The 26602-nt window shown below is 49.7% G+C and overlaps 2 protein-coding genes across 4 annotated transcripts in view; one reads left to right on the forward strand and one right to left on the reverse strand.

The window, feature by feature from the left end:
- The window catches only part of BAZ1B (bromodomain adjacent to zinc finger domain 1B), a 48808-nt gene extending 27709 nt beyond the window's left edge, over window positions 1-21099 (forward strand). Inside the window, exons 11-19 of one of the 3 annotated variants that reach the window (XM_031591981.2) lie at window positions 4769-4867; window positions 5286-5463; window positions 6427-6612; window positions 10640-10787; window positions 12270-12417; window positions 14238-14356; window positions 16627-16778; window positions 18403-18528; window positions 18994-19130. In XM_031591981.2, the coding sequence (XP_031447841.1) occupies window positions 4769-4867; window positions 5286-5463; window positions 6427-6612; window positions 10640-10787; window positions 12270-12417; window positions 14238-14356; window positions 16627-16778; window positions 18403-18480 (1108 nt within the window). In that variant the 3' untranslated portion in view covers window positions 18481-18528; window positions 18994-19130. Of the gene's footprint in view, window positions 1-4768; window positions 4868-5285; window positions 5464-6426; window positions 6613-10639; window positions 10788-12269; window positions 12418-14237; window positions 14357-16586; window positions 16779-18402; window positions 18529-18993 lie in introns of those variants that run through there. The other 2 variants (XM_031591979.2, XM_090122687.1) reach the window with 2 other exon arrangements.
- Window positions 21100-24110: 3011 nt separating this feature from the next.
- FZD9 (frizzled class receptor 9) lies at window positions 24111-26221 on the reverse strand. The gene has a single exon (XM_031591343.2). The coding sequence runs from the start codon at window positions 26175-26177 to the stop codon at window positions 24426-24428; it is 1752 nt and encodes a 583-aa protein (XP_031447203.1). The 5' UTR covers window positions 26178-26221; the 3' UTR covers window positions 24111-24425.
- Between the last annotated feature and the right edge of the window lie 381 nt (window positions 26222-26602).

The raw sequence follows: 26602 nt of genomic DNA on the forward strand, positions 1-26602 counted from the left end.
ATAAACAGGAGGGGAATCAACATTATGAAAGGGAAGATAACAGCAGGACAATGGGAATGGTTTTAAGTTGAAGGAGGTAACTTCTTTACTAAGAGAGCAGTGAGGTGCTGGAACAGGCTACCCGGAGAGGTTGTGGATGCCCCGTTCTTGGAGGTGTTCAAGGCCAGGTCGGATGGGGCCCTGGGCAACCTGGTCTAGTTTTACATGTTGAGGTTGATGGCCCTGCCTGTAGCAGGGAGGTTGGAGATTCATGATCCTTGAGATCCTTCCAGCCCAAGCCATTCTATGATTCTATAAAAGCAGTTGCATTTTAAAAATAGTGGCATCTCTGCAGAGTAACTCCCATTGTTCTTCATCTATTAGGAATACACCATGGTATGGCGGGTCCCCTCAGCAGACAATTTGAGTTAACCATGTGTGGGTGCTGACAGACTCCATTCTCACGCCTATATTCTACAGATGGAGTTTCCCTGTTTCTACCAACCTTCCAGAGCAGGTACTGATCCTGGGCTCCTCTAGATGTTGTCCTACTAATTTCTTCACTCCATAGTCTGCAGTTCAGGTTTTATACCTTTCTTTCTGTCCCTTGCAGCATGAGAACAAGTGGGAACATTCAACCCAAGTGCATGTGAACAGCTCCTTTTGAGTGAATACTTGTGTCACATTCCTTCTGTTACAACTGCTGACCAGCCTGCTGGCTTGTGCTGCCAGATGTGTAAGGAGAGAATCCTGGCTGTTATTTAGGCCTTTAGCCTAGACAGATTACCCCATTTGAGGTCAGTTTGAAGGCCCCCATCTGGTCTTGGTTCTCCCACAGGCACCATTTCCATTAGTTTAGATTGTATTATTATGTGTAAGTTCTGTGTCAAGCGACATGAATGGCACCAGTTACTTTCCCTTCCTGCTTTCTAAGAATAACGAACGAGGTCATGGCCCTGTTGTCTTTGTAGTGTCCACGCTCCCAGCCTTGTGCTGGCTGAGTCCTAGTTGGAGGGGTAGGTGGTTCCTTTGGGGCTAGGGATTGCATGGAGCTGGTATGGGAAGTAGGAGCTGTAATTGCACATAGCAGCACTGTGTCACCGAACACAGGTGTGTCTGTGTTTATTTTGTGTGCCTTTGAGTTCAAGCTGATGTAAAACATTGTATTTATAGAAGTCCTAGTTCTTACTCATAGGGAGGATTGAGAAAACTTGAGTTTGTCTGTTGCATGTACTCTCCCTATTTCCTTTTCAGCAGGAACAAACATGCCCTAGTTTAGCCCATGGGTATCTAACCTTTTGGCTTGCCTGAGCCACAATTAGTGAAGAGGAATTGTCTGGGGCCACATCTACAAAGGTTGCTCTTGAACTAGTGTCTCTTAACTGTTTCCCTGGAAACTACAACAGATGCAGAGAACATAAGAACACTATTTAATAGAGCAAATTCTCAACCACAAAACACTCTTTTTCAATGTAGTCACCACTAGCTATGTATTTTCACCAGCAGTGAGTAAGAGCCTGCATGCTGCACTCATAACAACCTGCAGTGGTGGAGGTGTGACCCACTGTTACTGTCACCACTGCTGAAATGAACCACCCACCTCTCACAGTGCTTGCATCCACTGGCTGGTGTCCACCACCGTTCAGCAAGTGCCCATGTATGTCAGTGGGTGCTACTTTTCCCTTGTGGAGGAGTTCAGTGACACTCCTGTGCTTCATACACACTTCCATGTTGGATGCTGTTCTGTCAGGTGTAATGGGACACTGGTGGGAAGGATCAACCTCTACTGCTGTACAACCAACAGCTTCCGACACTGTGGGCCAACATCATAACACAGAAGGCACTGCCTTCAGAACAGCCCTCATAAAATATATGGTATTGTTAATGTATACAAGTAGCGAAACTTGTTTTAGTTTTTAATATATTAAAAACATATAAAAAAGACAAAACATAGACCATGTGGGCTGTGTGACCCTGTTTCTGGGAAACTAACTTATCTGTGTGGTTTGATGAAAGTAGCTGCGTTTCCTATTGAGCTCTCAAAGTGTTCATCAGAGATTGTGGATGAAGTTTTACTCTTCCTGTACTTCATCCTTCAAAACAGCACAGATGTTTCTACTGCCAGAAAGCAGTGACGTGAACAAGGAGTCGTCGTAAAGTGAGGGATTTTTCTCTGGTAAGAGAGGGCTTATAGAAGTCTGGCAAAGAGGCATGATCAAATTTTTGATTACAGTTCTATACAAGCCATTTGAAAATTTGCAAGTCATGTTTTTACATCAACTGAAAACAGAGTCATAAATAAACCAGGAAGTTGATGATGTTGTTGGCAATTTTGAAACCAGTTTCAAACTCCTTTGTCAAAATACCTAGCACAGCTGCGTGTTGTTCTCTGTTCACAGGACCGTGTTAATCTGAAGTGGCAAAATCCATAAACTTATTTGCCATAACTTGAGTCAGAGCTGCATCGTGCCCTCCCCATGCCTGTTTTCAGGGGCAGTAGTGCATCGGTGCTTGCTTGGTGCCCAGTAACAGTTGCACCACAGTGAAGCAATAGTCTGCATGCAGCCCATGGGTGGACATGCCTGGATAGCCCCACCTGCCTTTCTTACAAGGATGTTCATTACGAGGATGTTCCCTACTTTCTCATTCTGGCCAGCAGCCTATGTTGTCTTTCCCCAGACAGTGTAGCTGTAGAATCCAAGTGCCTTATGTTAACTGTTTCCAGTGGCCTTTCATTTCTACTAGAGAGGAAAACTGTCCAGGAAATTCCCCTGTTAGGCGTGTAGTTTTGGAGGAAAGCTGAAAAAGCTGGGGTAGGGTCTTTTCAGACGTTTCCCAAATGAATCCCATGTAAGTAGCAGTGATTTAATGCTATTTTATCACAACCTAGGCAACCTTCTTGACACACTGGGTATCTGCAGGAGGACTGGAAGCTTGCTTCATGCCATTCCCATGCTGTGACAAGTTCTTTATTCTGAAACATCGTTTAGGATCAGTCCAAAGATTTACCCCCCAAGGTTTTGGCAGCAAGTTGATGCTAAATTATCTCGAGGAATGTCTCTATTTAGCACAATTCCAGCAGACTTAGAAATGCCAGTCTTTGTAATGATCTGTCTGTAGACCTTCCAGTGAATGTATGAATGCTGATCACGTCACTCACCACAAGTGGCATATGCAAGAAAAAGACAGGATTTGTATTGTTTGATATTGTTTGACATATGGTTATTATGGGTTTGTGTGAATGTCTTTTGAATACCATGACTATCCCTGAATTGCTTTGGAAGTGCCTGTGCTAGGCTCCAGTAGGTGAGGGATGTTTGGAGCTGCTCTTGTCCTATTTCTTGCAGGGAGAGTGTGCAGAAGACAGTGTTGGCCAAAAGATCTGATCTTAGTGTGCAAAGTGAGGATGCCCTTCAGTGTTGAGCTGTACTAAAGCAGATGATTGGCAAGGGACCATTTTTCTTCTGTTTTTTAGCAATTAATTCTATATTTTATTAGAGTAATCAATTTAATAAAGAAATGCAGGTTGTCTGGCTGTTCCCCTAACATAAGCATAGTAGAGCTGTGAAATACTTTTTTTCCAGATAAGATAGTAAGGATTTCTGCCAGGATAAGAACCTACTGCAGATAGTGATATTTCAGGAGAGTCGAACAGCATCCTTTTCTAGTTGTTGGTTGGTTCATCTGAGCTTGTGCCCAAGAAGAAAACTTAGATCTCAGGTCTTCTCTGTGACTGCTGAGGATCACGTCATGGTGGTCACTTTGTGCTTGTTTCCATTTAAGATTTTGCTGATCCTTCAGTTCCCTTTTTTAAGGAGCAATCATCTATTAGCTACATGTTTGTATTTTATTTTTTGTAAGTAATCTCTGAAGCTCAGGTCCGCCAGCGCTCACACCAGTACATGCTTCAGGAGATGAGGCTCAGTGCCATCATAGGAAAGAAAAAAAAGAAAGGTGCAGAAAGTTTTCAGGATATCAGAAAGCTTAGTTTAAACATACAGTTGTGCATCATAACTAGTGCTGTGGTTGTACTCTGAAGTTGCTGAAAGTGCCTGTTTAGAGAACTGTGCAGAAGTTTTGCCCTTTTAGATTCAGCTAACTGCAGGCTACCGTAGCTCTCTTGAAGGACTTTGTGAGCAGAGAGCTGATGAGAGCAGAAAGCTGAGGAATGTGATTCTCAGATACTATATTTAATCTTTCAGGTTAATGCAAGCTTCTTAGAAGGGAGATCTTCTGCACTTCCGGAGGGCATAGCCTTCAGTCTCAAATATGTAGCATCAGCTATCATGGTCTAAACTGGAACATACTTTTTCTGATCTAGGGACTTTGGGGGTTAATGAAATGAGTTGAAGGCTCTACAGAAAGAATGATTAAATTGCCATGCTATGCAGTACATAACACATTAATCTTTTCTAGTGCATCAAAAATGACATTCAGATTGCTTAAGCTGACTGCAATTTAGTGAATCTAATCCCTAGAGTAGATTACTAAATTCAAGTGCCAATGTTTTAATAAACTTAGTGGAGGAGACATCTATTAATTAGTTCTGTGTTTATTTTGTTTTTGTTCTTCTTACCCTGAAATGGGCTACATTTGGGGACCTTGAAATGAGGCCAGTCTTACAGTAATGCTGGTATGAGCATTCTGCCTGAGTTTTTCACCTTGTCCCTGGGGTTGGGATGTAGATTAATTGTCATTCCTGTCTACTAATTCTTGTGAAGTGCTTAAGAGAAGGAGCTGCTGCTGCAGCGATGGATTAACTGATGTTGGTGCCTGTTGTATCTTTCAGGTTTCTCTGTGACAGTCAGAAGGATTTGGATGAGCTGATAGATTGCCTGCATCCACAAGGAGTAAGAGAGAGCCAGCTAAAGGAGCGGTTGGAGAAAAAGTGAGCCTGCTGTTTCCCTGTGTCTTCTCAGCTTCACAGCATATCCTCATCATAGCAAGCTTTTCCATTCCTGGGGCAACATTCAGAACTTTGCTCTGATTGTGACTGTGCAGGGGCAGATAACAAGAATGATAAATTGTTCTTTTGTAGGCAATAACTGCAAGTATTACTCAATAAGTAATGCTCAAAATCACGAGGAGGTTCAGTCTTCAAGGTGTTCCTTGCAACTTGCAAAGACAGTGCTTTTTCATCCATAGAGGCAGAGCTACTGCATGTTTTAAAGCACCCTTCAAGGAACATTCCATACTGATGGAGCATGTAGATGTTATTGGAAGCTGGAAGCTGTATTTGCCCAGCACACTGACAACTCACAGGGCACTGGTCTGCATGTATTCAAAGGCTTTTCTTGATTTTTCAGGTATCAGGACATTACACATTCTATGCACTTGGCTCGGAAACAGAACTTGGGCCTCAAATCCTGTGATGGCAACCAGGAACTGCTGAACTACCTCCGAAGTGATCTCATTGAGGTTGCAACTCGGCTGCAGAAAGGAGGGCTGGGATATGTTGATGTGACACCTGAATTTGAAGCAAGAGTGAGTGGAAAGTCAAAGTAGTGCTAACAAAGACAAAACTGTTGACACTGACTCTGTAAGGTCTTGAGTCTTTGGATTGGGAAAATCAGATTTGTTGCATATGCACTCTTTGTTACCGAGTTTTCAAGACTACACAGCTGCTAGCTTGAAGCTGATTTGGTGTAGGGGAGTTGTGGCTTTGAAGGTAATGTCCTGCACAGCTGTGCAGGACATATTTTCTTCATCTGTTGGAGGGACTTCTTTATGGAACTTTAATAGAGCTCATTTTGGCTCCTTTTTAGCTTCTGTATCAGAGCAGAATGTATTGTTGAGACAGCAATTTTCTTTTTTTGGTGATTTTTCATAAATTCAGACCACATTAGACTTGGAGTAATGTTTGTGCCCCACATATAGGAGCTAAAGGTCGTTCTGTTCAGGGATATATCTGCTCAGTGAGCTGAATATGGCAGTTTTCTGGCTAGTTCAGCCTTGCTCACGTGAGAATTTCTGGTGCACTGTACCTCCTTAGGAGTTGATAAACTTACCCGATATGGGTAGAGTACACACACTTGAGACTGGTGCATGCACCTCCTATCAAAAGATGCCATTGTCTTGGAATGCTTAGTAATCTATTAAACTGCATCCTCAGTCAGTACAGAGACCTCTCTGTGCAGATGCAATCATAAGTGTTAAGAGAAGGATGGGAAACATCAAATGTAAGAACTTTTTATTTTCTCCCCTGAAGCATCTTGCTTTTTTTTTTCCGTTTTTGAACTGACATAAACATTCATGTGCTATGCATGATCATCAGCTACGTGTGAACTCAAGCAGAAGCAATATGCTGATTCCATAACCAAGTGTGGGACTTGATGCATGGTAACACTGCATAAAGTATCACGGATATCCATTGGCAGGACAGAACCTCCTTAAGCAGTGCAAAGAGTGATGTCCAACTGATAAGTGATTGTATACTCTTCCTAACAGGTATACTCACTAGAGAGCCTAAAAGATTTTGGAGAGTGTGTGATTGCACTCCAAGCTGGTGTTATTAAGAAGTTTCTGCAAGGCTTCATGGCCCCTAAGCAGAAGAGAAGGAAACATCAAGGAGAGGACTACATTGCCAAGGCTGAGGAGGTAGATGAAGAAAAGAAAATAGCAGAAGAAGCTAAGGTATTGTTCACCCCAGGGCTCTTTTTCAGTCTTGTACTGTCTTTGAACCCAAAGTTACATTAAATTTAATTAGGCAGTAAATCCTGTACAGTTTCTCCCTATTGCAAGTTTAGAGTGCAGTGAGTTTGTTGTTTATGAGTCCAGATGTTCCCTGGTTATTCTGAGGTATAAAGGTTTAGCAGAGTAAAAATCCTTCTCTGTAGCTGCAGTTGCAGTATTCTCTCTGTAGACAGCAAAAAGGTATCTGACTTCCTTTGCAAAATTCCTCAGACAAGTTGAATACTTGAATAAAAACGTATTACACAGCATTTTAGGGAACTTGTTGAGTTGTTTCCATCAGAGAGAACTAGCTGTGTCTTAATGCCTTCAATCCACAAAGAGGAAGAGAGCCTTGCTGAGGTTTTGGTGAGTGTGAGGCAGTGAGGTTCAGGTTATGCATGTTACTCAGGAAGACAGAAGACTGTTGTTATGGATAGAAGTGCCCACAGCAATGCAAGCTGGGCTAAGCACGGTTTGTCTGAAAGGCTAGGTGGAAGAGCTGGATGAGCCGAGTCTACAGGTGTAGCCTCCTAAATCAAAGCTGAGAAGGCATGGAGGGAAGCTGCAGGGGATTTGGTAGATTCTTCAGGCAGCTGGCATGTACAAGCATTACTATGAGGATGTTGGCTGTTTTCCTGAGTTGAATGGGACATTAGTGACATGGATTTTTTTTTCTTTTTTTCCTCTCCCTTCAAAATGAAGTGATATGCCCTGATCGGTCACTGTCTTCGGTAGAAGTGGCAAGACCAGGATTGGAGCAGAAAGTGCATTTGAGATTCCCAGACTAGAAAAAATAATAGATGTTCAACTCATTATGTTTCTTTTTTTGTTTTTGTTTTGAAAGCTCTTGTCAGCATATGCTGAACCCTTGTCTGAACACTGTTATGCCATGGCATTGCCATGTTAAGTGGATGTTTGGACAGTCACTGGAAATTTTTCAAATTCTTCAGTTGTGCTGAAGTATTTAAATTTTGTTAAATTTGTTGAATCTTCCAGTCTGCAGTGCAATGGGAATGGGAAGCTACTTTTTTCTAAAAGTTCTAAGCAGAATGTAACTATAAAAATCAGCTATCTCTGGGACAGAAAGGACATGGATCACGACATTTTGTATATCTACAGCAGCACCACATTGTGCTTTACACAATGGTGTGTTTTAAAGCTGTAATTGTAAGTTATTCCTGCAGGGTGTACATCCAGGGTAAACATCCGATTTACTGCAATATCTAGAGGGATAGTAATTTAGCAGTGAGTTCTGTATTTGAGCCCCAGCCATTTCCCTGCTCATACTACAGCTATGTTAGACATGAAACCTGAGCTCTTATTTGCCTGAAAAGTGAGTCATTTTGATCATGATTACTTCTGGCAATCTACCCATAGAGCTTTGCTCCCTTACTTGATGACATGGCAAGGCCAAGCTTCCATAGCATTGCTTCACCCTCGCAGTCAACTACATTAGCTTAGTTAGAAAAACTGCCTAGTATGACTGAAACATCCTGATTAGTACTTTCTTCCTCCAGAAACCAGCTGGAACAGCAGTACTTCTGAATATTGCGGGATTTAAATTCAAAATAGTGATTGATTTTTGCAGTATTACCCAGTTTCTCTAATGTGGCTACATACCTCATTGCACAGCTTGGCCCTGTAGTGCCATGAGCGTAGATGTCCTTATTGTCATCCTGAGCACGTGGTGTTGCAGGTCTCCCTCTAGAGCATTGGTTTTGGTGTCTCTGGAGCATAATGCAGTGCAGTGCCCTCTTTATCTTTCTTAGCTGCTTGTGGTCGTACAGTGAATATTGAACTCTTTGGATTTATTTTTGTGTTCTTAATAGACTTTAAGAAACAGATCTCAAGCTGGAGTCTTCTAGGGCCATAGCTACATTGAGAGTACATATCAGGGAAAACACAATATAGCTGTACTGGAAAAACACACTTCGTGTGCTTGAAGGCTACAGCAGAGAAACTGTGGCCCATTCTGTCTCATTTTCCCTGTGAGAAGCAAGTAAGGACATAACGGTCTGCACCAAAGGCTCCTGCTGGCTCAGCTCCCCAGTTAGAGTGGCACTACTGAGTGGTAAAAGATGGCAGTGCAGACCTGGCTTGTTGACTGCTTTTGAAAAACAGTTTTTTGCGTCTGTGTTTACGCATGTGTTCCCACATGGGGAGGCAGTAGCACTGGGGCTGTCCCAGCATAGGCCAGTGCATCAGCTGTGGGGCCTTTGCAGCACGATATGCTGAAGCTGCTTGAGCACAGATAGGCTGCCCGCCCCTGTGCTTGCTGCTCAGGGATGGCTGTGAAGGGCCGGGTGGGGGGCAGCTCTCAATGGAGTGCCCCAGTAAGAGCAGACAGCATCCCAGAGTCACAGTCAAAGAGTTATGGTTGCAGAGGTGTTTATGGTGGAAAGGCATTTCTGTCATCTTAGGATACCAGACAAGAGCTTCTTAGGTGCAGCTTTGTCATCTTTCCCAAAGCAGGAATTTTCTGTTACTCTGTAGTTGAAACGTGACTGAGGCTGCCTCTGGCAGTATATCAATGGGGGTTTTTTTTGTTTTCCCTGCTGGAATGCTCCCTTCCCAGTGGGATGGTATTTGACTTCCTTCAGTCTCCGTTTTTGCCTAGTTGGCAATTGGAACTCCCCTGATAATGGTCCTGCTAAAATGCCACAGTCTCATGATGCTTGGGAAGCAAGGCTAAAAATCTGTGAAATTCCACAGGCTTGGGGAGAAAAATCTAAGCATAACGTGCCAGCAGCTTTTGCAGATTTATCTTGGCCCAGCAGTTACCCAGTATGTTAACAGCAAAACCCATGGAACAGTTACTTGGAAAATCAATTACACAGTATGTGAAGCACAGTGTTCTGCAAAGAAGTAGCATGACGCTGTGTAATCTACCACAGTAGGCAATGCAGGTTTCCATTTGTCCTGAATGTCTGGGGATCCAGGTTGTATGCTAGCAATGGCAACAAGGATGTTGGCTTTCTAGAACAGTTTGTGTGTTTTTCCAAGCATCTAATATACACTGTGCTTCTTCAAATGCAGTGGGAGGAGAATGTGCAACTCTGCAAAAGAAAAAAAAAACTGGGTTTTGTTTGGCTCCCAAATTGCTGTCAGCTGCAGAGTTCAGTTTTTCCCATCTGACACTTCACTGTTTGTTTTTCATTCTCCTTGGGTAGAAGACTAACTTGAGTTCTATTATGTCCCTGTCATGTCTAGGCCATCACCTCATTGTTGTAAAGCAGAGGATTAATGATAGAGTTGGTTGTGCAGTGGCTCTGGATTACTCCTCTGTTCTGGTGCATTTCCAATCTACAGTAATATATTTTTTCAGAACCCCCTGGAGCTGAGTTGGAGGTTTTACATGCAGCTTACTGTGTGCAGACAGAGCACAAATCTCAGGCTCTCATCCTCACTTGCAGCTAATTTGGGATTTCACACGTGCTGAGGTCATTCCATCTCAGGAGAGGGGCAGGTTTCATATCTGGGGCTGTCACAACTGTTCACAGTTGATGTCACAGTCTGATTTGGCGAGGAGGACGGAGCGTGTGGCTGCTCCTGCTGATGGGCTCGAGCCTCTCTGCGGTATCCACTGGAGGGCAGCGCAGGCTGCTCCAATTCCCCACACTCGAGTGATGCTGCCAGCTGCCTCCTGACTTTCATCCCACATTTTGCAGTGCTAGATTATACTTTTTATTTTCTTAGCCTGCTGATTATTTGGGTTAGATGTTTAGAGTAAGAATCTTGAGTTCACGTTGGTTGTTCCAGCCTCGCCATAAAATGCGACAGGGCTGTGCTACTATGAACAAACTGTCTGATCTAGTGAGGCTGGTTATGGATAAACCACAAGTAGGACTGCAGTGGCTATGTAGAAGGAAAGAAATACAAAGCTGGGTTTTGATTATTAAGGGCCCCAGCTAAAGGGTATTAAAACATCTTCAGACTGTAGCAAGCTGTGTCTGTGTGATTTGTTCTAAGTTGTTAGGTCTGTCTGCAGGTTGCTTCAGCCATGGAGAAGTGGAAGACAGCAATTCGTGAGGCCCAGACCTTCTCCCGTATGCACGTGCTGCTTGGGATGCTGGACGCCTGTATCAAGTGGGATATGTCGGCAGAGAATGCCAGGTGCAAAGTGTGTCGCAAGAAAGGTATGCATTCCTGCCCCACGCCTGCCTAGCAGTAGGGCGCTGTCACCTCTCCATGCCCTGCTTAGGCAACATGCCTTGTTGTTGTCACTCTGTCTTTGGCTGGATTTTGAGTTTTGACCATCAGGATTTACACACTAGAAGCATTGATCTCACAGAAGCATTTGACTCTGACTCCAATATACCATTCTGATGAAACTGGTACAGAGTGTTGCAGAACACTACAGTGCTGCTGTCTCCTGGATATTCAGGGTACTTGGACACAGATTGTCTGCAAATCCTTCTGTGGGAGCATTTGTGCCACTGTCCATTTCTCAGTTTCATTTATGAGCTGGAATGGTCTGTGGGCCTCTAAGCCTTGTCAGTTGTTCCCATCTCTTACAGAAGGAACAAGGAAGAAGAGGCTGGGAAGGCACCCTGTAACTGAATAGGAGAGAGCAGTGGGATGATGCTAGTTTGAGGGTAGAGCGGGAGTGGAACTGCCTGCTGAGCTGGAAGAAGCAAGCTCTTTGTTTCTTTTGTGAGAGCAGAGAAATGAAACTGTTTGCCTTTGGTCACTGCTCTGGTAAGGCTGGGGAGTACTCAGATAGGTGACAGGAGTGTACTATATGAAGGAGGGCTTGAGAATCCTGCAGATGGAAGGGGAAATTAGACAGAGTGTTACCAGTAATTGAGCACTAGTTCTAGCAGAATAAAAATTGTTCTGCCATAACCTCTCCTTTTGGATGGAAGCCTGGAGAAAAGAGCTTGGTAGCACATTCTGCCACATCATGTGCTTTTTGTCTTCTATTTGTTGAAACACTAGTGGGAAATGAGGGCAGACAGATCTGAGGGAAAACTGAGCCGCTTTTGCTTACCAAAAGGCTGTGTTGCCCACTTTTGTAAAGAAATGAGCTGAACTGGTGCAACACTGTAGAGCCTCCACAGTGTAATTTACTAATGTGTAAACTGTCCTGTCCCCTGGTGAGAAGGGGATTGTAGGCAGATGTAGGAGAGGGATCACCTGAGACTAACAGATTATGGTTTAACAGAACTCAAGAACTGGGATGTTCGGAACATGCTGGCAAGCTCTCTGCACTTCTTTTCAATAAATGAAATAGCTGGCTCAGGACTACGTCTGTGTTATCTTTTGTCACAAGAAGCACAGAGAGACTAGTTCTGCTGCATGCCCTTTTTTTTCCTGGGGGCTTGCTACCTTAAGTAGGAAAAAAAAAAAAATACTGTGCTGGTTGTTCATGTTGAGGCTAGAATTGCTATTGGTTATGTTCCTAGTCTTTTGCTAGACTCACGGGCATGCTAGGCTCTCTGCAGCTCACTACAGTGAGGCTCACTACAGTGGAAACTGAGAAGGAAGGGTCCTTGCTATCAGAGGGCACTTTGCATCTCTCTCTCACTGTGTTCTGACCTCCAGCCATGTGGCAGCTTCTACGTCGTGGATTGTGCAGGGCTGTGGCGCTCAGTTACAAGTAGGTTGCACTCTCCTAGGTGAGGATGACAAGCTGATCCTGTGTGACGAGTGTAACAAAGCCTTCCACCTGTTCTGCCTGAGACCAGCACTCTATGAGATACCAGATGGAGAATGGCAGTGTCCAGCTTGTCAGCCTTCCACTGCCAGGCGCAGTTCCCGGGGCAGGTGAGTGGCACTCCTTTCCTTTGCGTAGTCACTGATGCAGATTTTTAGCCATGCTTTCACAAGAAGATCAAAACAGCCTTAAACAGAGACCCTTGAAAAGGACTGAAATAGCCAAGTTGACTCAGTGGCTCTGGAACAGTGGAAGAGCAGTTTCTTTAAGTTCAGCACACTTGTGTTGTGACCCATGACATTTAATAAATAGTTTCAGTGTGGCAGTGAAAACATACACAAAACATCAACCAAAACTGTATGCACTAGGGACTGTCTTGTTCACCTGAGCAACTAGTTGGTTTCCTTTTTCATGGGATTGTAGTGGGTAACACTGCAACTCTGTAATGCCCTGGGCTAAGTTATTCTTGTGGCCTCATCTAATTAAAGCAGACACTACTCCAGGCTGCAGCTCAGCCCCTGTGTGCTACTAAAAATCAGATAATGAAATGCCACCTTGCCATTTCTTTTGACCTGATGAACATCAGCACTTTTATGAGGTAGGATCCATTATAGACTGCGGAGATAATATGATTTGAGGAGGCATAAAAGTTGTTCTGTGCAGCAGAATTGAGTAGTTGTTTCCTGACAGCAGGGGGCTGAATTGTTTTGTGAATTGCTATAGGCTGGAAGTTAAATGTATGCAAAATGTATTTTTCTGCTTATATTTTAAGCTAATTGCATGCTGCATCTCCCTGCCTGTCAGCAAGGTGAGGCTATCAAATAGCACCTGATAGATAAATAAGCAGTCAACAGATCCTTTCATCCAGAGTGGCAGCACAATAGGAGGTGTACAAACTTGTAGTGTGCAGGTGGTGCACAGCCTTAAAAGTATTACTCAACTCCCTGGGCACCATTTAAGGGTTTATCAGGCTTGTTCCAGAATGACAGGGCTTTAATGCAGCTGTTCTAGCTTGCGATCGTAGTTGCTTTGATGTGGTGGAGTCACCTGCAAGCTGCTTGGCTGCTGGATGAGAGCCATCAGGTGGGGTAACACCTGTCTTGTTATCTGCTTTCTGCTCTTGTCTTCCTAGCTCAGGCAGGGAAAAAAATGCTGGCCTGCAAAGACTTATGCCCTGCTCTACTGTGGGAGCTAATTCTTATTCCATTTACTGCTCAAGCTTCCTTGTCTCCAGAGGACTGAGACTCCCACAATAGCTTTGCCTTTGTCCCCATCTGCCTATGTGTGCTGCTTTGTTTTCCCGTATTTATTATGGTTAGAATGCTTTAACAGATGCATGCAGAAAGTTAGAACTGTCCTGGGCAGGGTCTTTGTGGCTTTGATGCCAGCACATAAGAAGTCTGAACTGATGATTTGCTCAGTAATATGTGAAGTTTAGCTGTGAATAACACTAAACAAGGTCTGTTTCCTTTAGTGACAGTGGAAAGCAGTAACTGGGAAATACTCCAGGCAGGAGCCAAAGGGAAAAATAACAACCCAAAGTAAAACCACTGTGAAACTCCTTAAGCTAGGCTTGCAAACCTGGGTGAAGCAGCAGCACTTGTTCACAGAGAGGAGTAATTGTGCAGCAGTCTCAGTGTCAAAATCTATTATCACATGTTTATCTAGAACAGGAGTAGGGAAAAAGGGAGAAAAGGCACAGATTCAGCTGTTGGGGGTGTTCAAACAGTAGTCCAAGAAATGTTCTTTTAGCTAGAGCTACAGCTTGGTCCTCTGGAAATACACTGGATCACTTCAGTTTGAGTCAGGATGTTTATTTTACACATTGAGGTGGTCAGCAAGTCTGTGTATGAACGAACAGTACGGGAGGCCCAGGGCTCCTCATACCCAGGTCCTGGTACAACAGATGTGTTTACCTGCCTTGCTCTAGGAACTACACAGAGGATTCTGCTGAAGATGAAGGTGAAGAAGGCGAGGAAGCTTCTGATGAGCAAGATGCTGAGGAAGAAGAAGAGGAAGAAGAAGATTATGAAGTCGCTGGATTGAAACGTAAGGCTTTGACCATACAGGAAATTAACAGAGAATATTAAGACTCTGCCTTTGGTGTTCAAAGAACTGATCCAATTTTAGACTTGTGCTTTCTGTCACATGAAACAGGTTCTTAGTAGGAAACAGGGGGATTGCACAAGGGAAGTCTGATTGTGTGTTCCCTAGGGAGTCTGGAGTGAACTCTCTTCCCTTTGTGACAAAGATAACGCTCCTAAGATTGAAACTGCAGTGAGCTGTTTCTCCTGGGAGCACTACAGACACCCGTTCAGCAGTCAGCAGTAGCTGCAGCAGGGAAGGTCTAGGGAACAGCATTACCTGTAACTGGTACTGGCAGTCTGTGCCTGCAGTGTGTCTTAGAAAACCGGAGCTTTGACCACAACACCTTACCCACTGCTCTTGCTTTTTCCCTCCCTACCACAAGCTCATAGCACCTTACATGCTGGATTTATAGTGGTAAGGGGCCATTTTCAAGTAGTCAGACCAGGACTTCATCTGTTGGTTCCTATGAGAAGGCACAGTAGTCAAAGTGCAGCAGGGCCTGGACAGCCAGCACCTGTTGGTTGCATACAGAGACCACTCAGGATACATAGCTGACTCACTCCTGAGTGGAGTAAAATAACATTTTCTAGACTCATCAATGACTACTTGTCTACCCCAGCGTGCAATGCAATTTCTGGTATGCATATCGACTTTGTTTTTAGGGGAGTTTGACTCTGTCTGTTTTGGGCAACTTGGTGCACTGAACAGCTCAGTCTCGGAACAGCACACAGCCAGCTTTTGCTTTCTATCAAAATGTCCTTGACTGACATTAAATTAGCTTCAGCCTGTCCTAACCAGGGCAGATGGTGAAATTCAGAGACTGGGACCCAAAGGATTTTCCAGTATTCTTTCAGGGGTTTCCATCCAGGTCTATCAGTCTTGATTCGCCTGCTTTATTCTGGTTTCAACGGTGTTCACTGATACCCTGGATATGCGTGCTGCTTGTTGTTCTGTGGTGTATCCATGTCCACACTTGGAGTATGTTCAGCCGATGTTGCGCAGCCAAGTCAGGAGCAAAGCCAAGGTTTCCAAACAATAGCATAAGAGTTACAGTCACTAAAAATAAAGCACTAAATGCAACCCCATGGTTTTAAAGAGCATTAACGTGGAAAGGTCACTGTGGAAAACTTTTGTTTTAATAGAGAAGTCCCATTAATCCTCGTGGCGTTTATCCTGAGGGATATAACCTAGAATGTTGGATTGTCAGACATCTAACACATGCCTCACGCTTGATACACAAGCAGGAGTGACAGCAGGCAGGCGGCCTGCTGCTCTGACACACGCTGCTCCTGCAGGGGGGCTGGGAAGGATGATTTATTGGGCAGGGCTGGATTAGAGGCTGCAGATGGAGCACTACAGCACGCTGGATACGGCTTGCTCAGACCCTTATGACCAGATGGAAGGAGCTTGGCTGGAGAGAAAGATCTACACATTCCCTTGATACAGAGAGAAACTTAAGACAAGGGACTTCAACGGCATGCTTATATTTCCATCAGCGTAACGCTCTGACAGGCAGACTCACAAACGAGCAGAGCATTTCTATGGGATGTAACGAAGCAGCTCCTGTCTTGGGGAATAAAATCCCATTGTTTCCCACTAGCAGCTCCCTGCTGCAGTAACACGACACTCCCTCTGCACACAGTTCACTTTTCAGGGGGGCTTAGCAATTGGCTTATCCCACTGTGTGGGCCACTTGTAAGCGCTTGGCAGAGCACCCTGAGGGGCAGTGGGAACCCAAAGGAGGTCTGTAGGTTCCTGCACCCGATGCTTTCTGAAAGGATGTTGCAGTCACGTTTAAAACAAATGTCTGTCTCCCACCATTCCTCAAGTCAGGGTTTCAGTGCTTCATTCTGCAGATCTTCACTGCAGCACTCAGAAAGCAAGCAAAGCTTTGGGGCAGAGCAGCTGAAAGCTTCCAGATGTCCTGCAGAAGCTGGGGTCTGCTGGAAGCTGGCATGCATGACCACCCTTAGAAAGCTGTTGCCAGACAGCAGTGGCCTTTTTTTGGATGTGGGCTATTACCAGCATAGCTCATCTGGAGAGGGTATAGAGCACAGCTGACAGGGGCATGTGCTGAGTGAGGATGGTGACAAAAAGCCGGGTCACTGCCATCATCCGTGTGTTTGCTGTGCAGTGAGTGAGGCTGCCTGGTGCTACAGCTGTGCAAAGGGCTTGTGATCTCTGCTTCCAGGTTAACCCATTCCTCTAAGCCACTGGCTTATGTGTTTCAGTGAGACCCAGAAAGGCAGCCCGCGGCAAGCAGAGCACAGCCATGTACTCCTCGAGGCAGGGAAGGCACCAAAGGAAGAAGCAGTCGCTGCACCCTGCCAGGGGACCCCGGCAGCGGGCTGCACCTGTCAACAGCGCAGACATTGATGAGCTGGTAAGAGCCAAATTGCTCCCCGGGGGCTGCTCACATCATGAGTTATAAACGAAACAGGTGTCACACTTCCTCCCCTCCCCTTCCCAAAGAAATACCCTGAATTGTACTGTGAAACCTGTGCTGGGCTGGGGGTGGGTTAACAAAGGAGGCATATCCTTAGGGGCCCGGTGCACACGGAGCAGAGATATGCCAGGCATCTTTCCCCAGCCGCTTTCACACATTGTCCCCCTTGATTAGCAGGCAGCCTGCAGCTTGTTAAAGGGTTTTAAATAGCATCCATATGTCTCTGCAGAGAGGTGGGGGGATCGAGGAGGTCCTGGATGGTCAGAGAATGCCAGCAATGTAGGACTCCTCACTCCCTAGCCTTGGCCATTTTCTGACAGTTGTTGTGCGTATGGTCACTCTCCAACCTCCAGGACATAATTCAGATGGCTTAGGTTTCACTTGACATTTAAAGAATAAAACCTTCTGTTCCTGAACAGAGCAATCTTGTGCGTGTGTGCTGTGCTGGTTGTCCTGGGGAGGGCCACACTGCAGCAGATACGTGAGGATACCAGAGCTCCATGGGCCACATCAGAGGCTCTTGCTCCATCTGCCATCTGTCTGCTGAGCAGCAGTGGTGGTGCTGCCTGTGTACCCTGCCACTCTTCTTGAGTGCTTTGATCATGGTCTTCAAGCTTCTTGTGTTGATTGTGAGTGGGCTGGCTGCTGGATCTGCAGCATCCTTCAATCTGGTCCATCTTACAGAGTGGAGGGCAACCAAACCAGCAAGCTCATCACAGGCTCCCCCAATGAGCATAGTGAAATACTCAGGTGGGGAAAAATGTTGGGGAACAGCTGGGTCAGGAGCTCTGAAAAGCTGCATAGGACTCTTCCACAAACTGTTTGTCCTTTGAAGAGATGAAAGCTGTTCAGGAATGGCTCCACATGTTTTGGAGCCTTCCCATCATAGGCATACCTCAAGCAGTGTGATGCCTTGTGAGCTGTGTGGGCAGAATCGAGGAAATCTCCCTATGCTGGCGACTGACCTACAGCTCTGCAGGCAAACGACTGACCTTGTGTTACTCCTATGTACAGGACAGCAATGCCAGAGGCATCAGCTGCTATTTGGTATTTAAGATGGCAGAGTAGGCTCTACGATGGGCCTGTCAGTACAGCAACACAAGTGCTGTCCCCCTCTGCTTCTCACATGCTGTCCGCCAGTGGCTCATAGAGGGAATTTATACTCTGCATTTGTTGTCTGTATTCTTTGGCTGCTTGCTTTGACCATGTTGTCTTTGAACCTATCTTGAAAAAGCTTGCTGCCCCCAGTGAAAAGAGAGGCTGCTTGTGATCTATTCCCATCAGAGCTTCTGTATGGGGCTCCCATTTTGTAACTCATGCTCCTGCCACATGTCTTGGCTGTTACTATCAAAGGTCCCACAGCAGAGCACTTTCGATTATTGTGGAAAATGGCTACATTTGAAAGACCAGAAGTTTTTTCCTGCAGTACTTCCCACACCATGAAGCATTGGCTTGTGAGCAAAAGGATTGAAAAGAAAAGCTCTGCTAGGAACTAGCTGCTTTACCCTAGACATTGTTTGCTGAACACTGAAGCTCATGGTGGTTCCCCTCCTTTTAACAGCATCCCTCCTTTGTGTGGGCAGGTCCTTCAAACAAGGAAGACGGCACGTCGCCAGAGCCTCGAGCTGCAGAAGTGTGAGGAAATCCTCAGCAAGCTGATCAAGTACCGCTTCAGCTGGCCCTTCAGGTGAGGGGAGGTGGTCTCCTGTGTGCACGTAGGACTGTGGGACGCCATGCTGCAGTCCCGCTGGATCCACTGGCTGGTTGTGATTTGTGAGTCCTGTGTTAGGTCTTGCAAGTTACATTTGGGAAGAAGTGCTCCATTAGAAGTTGCTCCATTAGAAAGCACTGTGGTCTCAGTCCTCTGCTGGACTGGAGACCTGGGGTGCAGGATAACAGTGTGATAGGTTATGGGACAAGGGCAGGAGGATGGAATTGGTTTGCAGGCAGTGGTGCACAGAGCCATACTTTCTATGTACTGGTCCCTGTACCGCTCTTCTTCCTGTCATCAGTTCTGTGCCAACTGCAAGGTTGATATGTCTGCTGCTTTCGAGGCGTGTGGGTTGGGGCTGCTGCACACTTTTGACAGCTCTGCCCTGTACAGTGCCAGAGCTCCTCATTTTCTTCCTCTTTGTGGCTCTTCATTCGTCAGGGAGCCAGTGACCACAGAAGAAGCCGAAGATTACTGTGAGGTCATCAGCAACCCCATGGACTTCCAGACTATGCAGAGCAAGTGCTCTTGTGGCAGTTACCGCTCGGTGCAGGAGTTCCTCTCTGACATGAAACAGGTGTTCTCCAACGCCGAGCGCTACAACCAGAATGGGAGTCACGTACTGTCCTGCCTGGAGAAGACAGAACAATGTTTGATCGACATGGTGCACAAGCACCTGCCTGGCCACACCTATGCACGCAGAAAACGCAAGAAGCTCTCTGCTGGTTGCCAGGGACTGGAGGAGCAGGAAGGGGACAGTGAGTCAGAGCCCCTCGAACATTCCCGGGGGCGGAGAAGGAAGAAGTGAGGGATGGAGGGGGGGGGACTAGGGGGAGAGCCAGAGCTGGAGCAGGCCTTCTGGTGCTGCTGGGCAGCAGGATGGGTTGTCTGGAGGGAGTAAAGAAGCAGCAGGGCACTTCGCTATTAATCCAGCCTTTCCTTTGGCCCATCTTAACTTTAATTTTTCTGCAGTTTCCTCAAATATTTTGTCATCCATTGAGCGAGCAGAGATGACTTAACTGCTTCCTACAAATTACACAGAGATTATACATGTCTGTCCTTCCAGGAGGGGAAGGTGGGAGGGCAAAGGAAAGGCCTGGCCAAAGCCTGACTGGGCAGGGGAGCACAAAGCCTACTCCAGCTCCAGCCTTGCCGCTGCCTCGGGATCTGCTGCCTGCACTGTGAAATCGGCCCCGAGCTGTGCAGGGAGGGATCGTGTTGCTCCATGGACAGACTGGGTGCGACCAGGCCAATGGGCTGCTAGTTCTTGTATGTATATATTTATATGGTGTTAATTTTGAGCCCCTGCTGAAGGGCTGCGTAGCGAGCAAGCACTTACGTTTATGGAGACACAGCTTTCACCAGCATCCTAACAATTGGCTTTGAGGTGCTCTCGCTTTTCCCCCTCTCTTCTCGGGGAGCGATCTCTGGAGTTGTGCTCCAAAGAGGTCTTCCGAGCTCAGCTCTGTGCGGAGGTGGCAGAGTAGGCAGTAGGTTTCCCTGCTCACCTTGACCAGCACACAGTCGTAGCCCTTTGGATGAACCGAGTGCCAGAAGCATACAGGAGAGCATGGTTTTCTGCACACCCCCTGGGGAGCTCAAGGGCAAGGGGAGCAGCAGAAACATGTTATGTTTAACTTTTTAAATTAATTTTCTAGTAATTAAAAGTGGCTTGTTTCTAGCTGTGATCTTGTATAAAGAACACCTGTAAGATACCGTTGTCTTGCTTTGGCACATGTACAGTTTATATCAAATGGTGTTTGCTGTATATTTCCCCCCTCTGAAAACTCATTTTCCTATCAGTAGCTGGAGTCCCACTGTGGCACTCGTGAGGGTCCCCAGTCCCTCTCCAGCTGTGCTCTCATCTCCTGTAGTCACACCTCCATTAGCTCACCTTCCTCGCACCCCCAGGTGCCACAGGGCTGTCCCACACTGGCTGTGTCCCAGCAGTGGGTTCTGCCACTTGGCACACCAACTTTTCTCTAAGAAAAGAGTGTTCTTTAATCACCTCTCCATCATGACAGATTTTGATCATACAATCAGGGCTTGAACTTTTTGTTATAGAGTTCTGCAATTTGGAACAAACTAGCCACAGGGCTGCTCTATCCTGACTTTGTAACACAGAAAAACAAAAGCAGCTGTTGCAGCTCCTGTGATTTGAGAATAAAAGGATCCTCAGTGACAAGTTGCAGCCTAGTTTTGTGGAGTTTTGGGGTTGTTATTTTGTTAACAGGTATTTGTTTCAGTTCTGGACTGCTGAAGGCTGCAGCCACAAGACACGTTTCCAGCCACCTCCCCCCACCCCAGCCTCAGCTCCTGCCCCACAGAATAGCACTGACGTTTGTATCTCGCACATCCCCATCAGAGGCCATGTTTTGTCCTGTTAATAGAGAACATTTTCTGCAGGTCCTACACAGTGAAACCTTTGGAACCGTATGTTTTTTAAAAATAAATGTCATTTGTGGGGGGAGGGGGGTTTCTCCTAAGGGCTGTACTTGTAATAAGTTGGAAAATTAAAAATAAACATTATGTACTTGTGTTTGTAAAGCTGGCTCACAGCGCATCCTTTGTGGTATCCTCTGCTCCTGCAGCACTGCAGCCTCGCACCTCCTGGAGCCACCACCAAGAGGCCCAGAGGAGCACTGAGCTGCATCAGGTCAGCTTACAGCTCTGCAGAACCCACTTCTGGGCCAAACTCTGCTCAGTTTGGGTGGCACCAGCCCTGGCTGTGCCTCTGCTCCAGGCAGTGGAAATGGCTGGGGCCACGTTCACACAAAGCTTGTGCTAAGCTGCGCTGAGCAGCAGGTTAATGTGCAGGCATGGAGCTGTGTGCTCTGCACTGGCGTTTTGCAACTACAACTGTGTTTGCTGCAGTCCTGAGATGGCCAAGGCCTTTTTTGTGCGTGTCTGACCAAACAGCCGTCAGATCCCTTACCAGCAGAGCTAGGATGCTGCTCTGCTGAGCTTCAGAAGCAGGGAAAGGAGCTGGTGCTGATGTACACCCAGCAGCTCTAAACTGAAGGTGTTTGCCGAAGTTTTCCTGCACTTCCCCCAGTGTCACAGGAACAAGAGGGTGATGCTTTCTTGGGTAGTGCTGTCATGCTGTGGCACTGAGCACAGCCGCCTGGGGTCTGGCAGTTGGGCAGAGTGAGGCTGAGGAGCCATGGTGGGTCTGGGGGCTTCAACATTACAGGCAACGGATAAACGTTCTTTGTGCAGAGAAACCTCATTGCTGTGCCACGAGCAGTGGGTTCACTGCTGGATGTGCAACAGGACCTGGGCAAACCAGAGCGTGACTCAGGCTGGGATGTTTCCAGGCCTCGGCGTGGAGTCCTCACACCAGCATCTGCTGCGAGACCTTTTCCAAGCCCTGCTTTTTATAGCAGCCCTGCATGGCATTACCGCCCCGTGAGACCCTATAAATAGCCGTCCCTCGGCTGGTGGGCGGCTGTGGCACCCGCTGCACCCACTGCAATGCTGGGCCGGGCCTGGGACCCAGCAGGGCTCGAGCCACGGCGGCCAGCGGGACCACACTGAGCTCTTGGGGCTGCAGAGGAGCCGGCCTGGCCACCGGGGCTGATAGCGGGCGGTGGTCAGGCGCTGGTCAGGCGCCGGCAGCCCTGTGCTGCTGATAGCTGGGGCCTGGCGGGACGAGCTTATCTGGGCGAGCGCCTGAGAGGCAGCAAGACTTGGCAAGTGGCAGGGTGCTCAAGGGCAGGCTGTCCCAACGGGCTCCGTGAGACACACGGGAGCTGGGATGACCGCAGGGACGCACTCAGGACGCAGAGCTGCCCCCAGCCCATCACTGCTGTATGTCCGTGCTTGGACCCTCGGTGCAGCACGGTGTGGGGCTCAGTGCAGCTCAGGGCTCAGCCCCAAAGCGGCTTCGACTGTGGGGTGCTGGTGCCTGGGGCACATCTCTGTCACCGGCTCTGGACCAGGTGAGCGGCTCCTGCCCAGCCCGCGTCTTGCACCGGACTTTGGAGTCTATCCCTGAGCCAATATTGACTCTCCCAACCCGGGTCTTGGCCCCGTTATCTGCCCACACCGCCCCTCCATGGCAGCTGGGAGGCCACAACCCCTTGGCCTGGCAGCAGGGCACCATGCAGGGATCCCTGCCCAGGGATGGGGCCGACTGTCCGCCTGCTGCAGGGCCCAGTCCCATCGCATGGTGCCCCAGGCCTGTAGCGACCTCGCTGGGCATCAACGGCCGCAGTGGTGCCACAGAGCTCCTGCACAGCACTGCACACCCACCGCTGCCCCTCCATGCTGCCTGCTGCTCTGCTCCGTGCGCTGCCTCCAGTGCTGCTCCCAGGGGAGCAGAGGGTTTCTCAGATCCATCGCTCAACTTCTCCCCACGTCCCAACACCCCCAGGGGCGGTGGAGGGCGGATTAAAGGCGCTTCCCAACATCAATCGCGGCAGCGATGCGCACACAAAGCCTCGCTCAGCGCTGCGGTGCAGCAGTGAGGGGCTGCATCCCATCCCTGCTGCGGGCTGGGCTGGGCTCACAGCACAGCTGTGGGCTCCACTATTGCCCCTTCATGGCCGCGTGATGCTGCAGTGCCCTCAGCAGAGCCTGCACGACTTCTCCAGCCCCACAGCAGATGTCTGCGGGGCGCCAATGAGCTGGGAGCGACCTGGGCAGCATGGGGTGCTCGGTGCGGATGCTCACCGCAGCGCCAGCCCGGCCTGCCAGCAGCAGCTGGGACTGGAGGCACACAGAGGACACGGCCCCCACAGGCCACACTTCAAGCCTGCAGCTCCTACTGGGGCTCTGGGCCGCCAGGACTGGTGCCAAGGACTGGTGGGCACCAACCTGTGTGTCTGAGGCAGCTGCTCACAGATGATGGACGGACAAGCAGGCCATGTGCTGCTCCCTAGCTAGAAATGAGAGGACAGAGACTTTCATCCCATCCCGCAACCCCTGCCCGCTGCAGGGCTGGGCCCAGCTCTCCCCATTGGCATTGGGAGCCCATAGCACAGGCACCCCGCAGCCATGGCCCTCCCTGGATCCCTGGGCTGCCCCACCAGAGCTGCACAGCTCCTGCCCTGGCCTGGCAGCACCAGCTGAGGGTTGAGTTTCTCCTGGGACAATGGGGAAGGCAAGATGGGATTGTAACCAGAGCAGGGGATAAATAAAGCTGCCCAGAAGTTTCCATGACCCTCACCTCAAGCTGCTGCTTGGCACACCGAGGCCAAACCCCGTCCCCCAGCCCAGCACTGGGCTCCTGGCCCCACACTGCACCAAGACTGCAATGGCACAGCAGCCCCACAGCTCCAACCACCACCACTCAGCACTGAGCACTGAGCAGAAAACATTATCCACCACATGAGGATCTGTGCTGGTGGATGAGTTGGGATGCAGTACTGGGTTTAGGGCTGTCCTGACTCTTCTGGGGGCTCCTCCTCCCCAGCGCCTGGCCAGGTCAGCCCCGCATGCTGCCTGCACTGCAGCCCTGGGGAGCTCCGCACGGCCACCCTCAGCCCCTCGGTTCCTGCACACAGCACGAGGCTCGGTTGAAATAACACATCCAGGGTTTATTGTTTTTTCCATTCCTTGCAGCTAATGATTAAAAAAAAAAAAAAAAAAAATCTAAAATAAATTACAGAATTAAATAAACATGAACTGGATTATTCCCCTTCCTGCCCTGGCCCCAGCCGCCCCCCCAAGGAAAGCGTTAGAACAGTCACTGGATTTGGCAACAGCAACAACAACAGAACGATCCCTAAGAAAAGCAGCGAGCTGTCTGGGCCGGGCACTGCAGTGGGCAGCCCATACCCACGTGCCCCCCATTCCACCCCACGGTGGCCCTGGGGCTCAGCCCTTACCCATGGCACTCTCCCGGTGCCACCTGGAGTGGCAGCCCCATGCTAGACGTGTGTCGGGTTGTCCAGGTACGGGTCCGTCTTGGTCATGTGCAGCATGACGGTGGGTGCCTTGTAGTGGCAGTGCACCCCACCGCAGCTCACCCCGCTACAGGGCTTGCCCCTCGTCCTCACGCCCAGCTTCCTGTTGCACAGGCTCTGCCAGGTCTGCAGTGTCTTGGAGCTCCACACCCACACCCCGCTGGTGATGCCCACCACCAATGACATGAAAATCTTTAGCATAAAGACGGCCACGGTGGGCACCGAGGCCTCCAGCGAGCAGTTGGCCGCACGTCGGCCGGGCAGCGGCACGCAGCCATGCTCCAGGGCACGGAGGTTCCAGTAATCCACGTTCAGGCGCTCGTAGAAGTAGCAGACGATGACGCAGGTGGCCGGGACGGTATAGAGGATGGAGAAGACCCCGATCTTCACCATCAGCTTCTCCAGTTTCTCCGTGTTGGTGCCGCCCGTCTTCATGATTTTCCGGATGTGGAAGAGGGCGACGAAGCCAGTGAGGATGAAGGAGGTGCCCACCACCAGGTAGCAGGAGAGCGGGATGAGGACAAAGCCAGTCAGCGCGCTGACGTCCATGCTGCCCACGTAGCACAGCCCCGTCAGCTCGTCCCCCGCCACCTTCCGCATGGTGAGGATGATGATGGTCTTCATGGCCGGGATGCCCCAGGCAGCCATGTGGAAATAGCTGCTGTGTGCCTCGATGGCCTCGTGCCCCCACTTCTTGCCAGCAGCCAGGAACCAGGTGAGGGTGAGCACGACCCACCAGAGCGAGCTAGCCATGCCGAAGTAGTAGAGGATGAGGAAGACGATGGTGCAGCCCGTGCTCTCCAGCCCCTCCTGGATGATGTAGAGCTCGCCATTCTCCCGGTCGCAGGCGATGTTCTCAGCCCCTGCCACCGAGCGGATGATGAAGGCCACTGAGTAGACATTGTAGCACATGGAGAGGAAGATGATGGGTCTCTCGGGATACTGGAAGCGGTGCGGGTCGAGCAGGAAGGTGAGCACGGTGAAGGCGGTGGAGACAAAGCAGAGGGTGGACCACACAGCCATCCAGACGAAGGCAAAATCCTTGTCCTCGCGGGACCAGTAGACGTCCACTCCGGGCGAGCAGCGGGGCGCGCAGGACAGGCTCTTCTCCACGTACTGGAACTTCTCGGGGTTGTCGCAGGCTCCCAGCCCGTTGGGGCCACGGCCCTCCGCAGAGCCCGGCGGCCACGGCCGGGGCGCGACCGGCAGCATGCCCTGGCCCTTGTGCGGCTCCGCGGCCGAAGCGTTCTCGGGGGCCTCCATGCACAGGGCGTTGGGGTCGTTCTTGGTGGGCAGCCGGCCGCAGTCGAGCGACTCGGGCCAGCCGAAGTTGAACTGCTCCATGATGGGGACGCACTTGTGGCGCGCCTGCTCGCACATGGGGCGGCAGGCGGGGATGCTGGCGCTCACCTGGTCGGTGCACATGGGCGCGTAGAGCGAGCAGAGGAAGAAGCGCAGGTGGACGTGGCAGCCGTACTCCACCAGCGGCGCGAACTCGTGCAGCTTCAGGGCGGCCTCGCGCTGGCTCTCGTGGCCCAGCAGGTTGGGCATGCGGGTCAGGTTGTACCCGATGCCGCGGCACATGGGGATGTCCACGGGCTGGCACCGCGCCGCCCGGCCCCGCGCCGCCTCCAGCGCGCCCAGCTCCAGCCCGCGGCCGGCGGCCGCCAACTGCCACAGCACCGACAGCGCGAGCCGCAGCCGCAGCGCCGCCATGGCCCGAACCGCGGCTACAGCGCCGCCATGGCCCGGCGCGCCCGCGCCCCCGCGCGCCCCCGCGCCCCCGCGCCCCGCGGCGGCCCCGCGCCGGGGCAGCGCCCGCCGCCCTCCGCCGCGCCGCGCTCCATGCGGCCCCGCGCCGCGCCGAGCCCCGCCGAGCCCCGCGCAGGGCCCGGCACCGCGCCCGCCCCGCGCCGCGCCGCCACGCCCCCGGGGCGGAGTAGGGGCGGGGACGGCCCGGGCGTCCGCGCGGATCCCCCGCCGGCGGCCGGCGGGGACGGGAGCGGCCGCGGTTCGGCGGCTCGGCGGTTCGGCGGCTCGGTTGGCGGTGCGTGCAGCCGCTCGTCGGGCGCGGGAGATCGCGGCGCCGCAGTTCCCTCCCGCCGCGGGGCCGCGCGGGTGTCCCGGGGCTGCGGCGAAGC

Source organism: Phasianus colchicus, chromosome 21, assembly GCF_987193195.1.
Source record: "Phasianus colchicus chromosome 21, bPhaCol1.hap1.1, whole genome shotgun sequence".
Classification (NCBI taxonomy): domain Eukaryota; kingdom Metazoa; phylum Chordata; class Aves; order Galliformes; family Phasianidae; genus Phasianus; species Phasianus colchicus.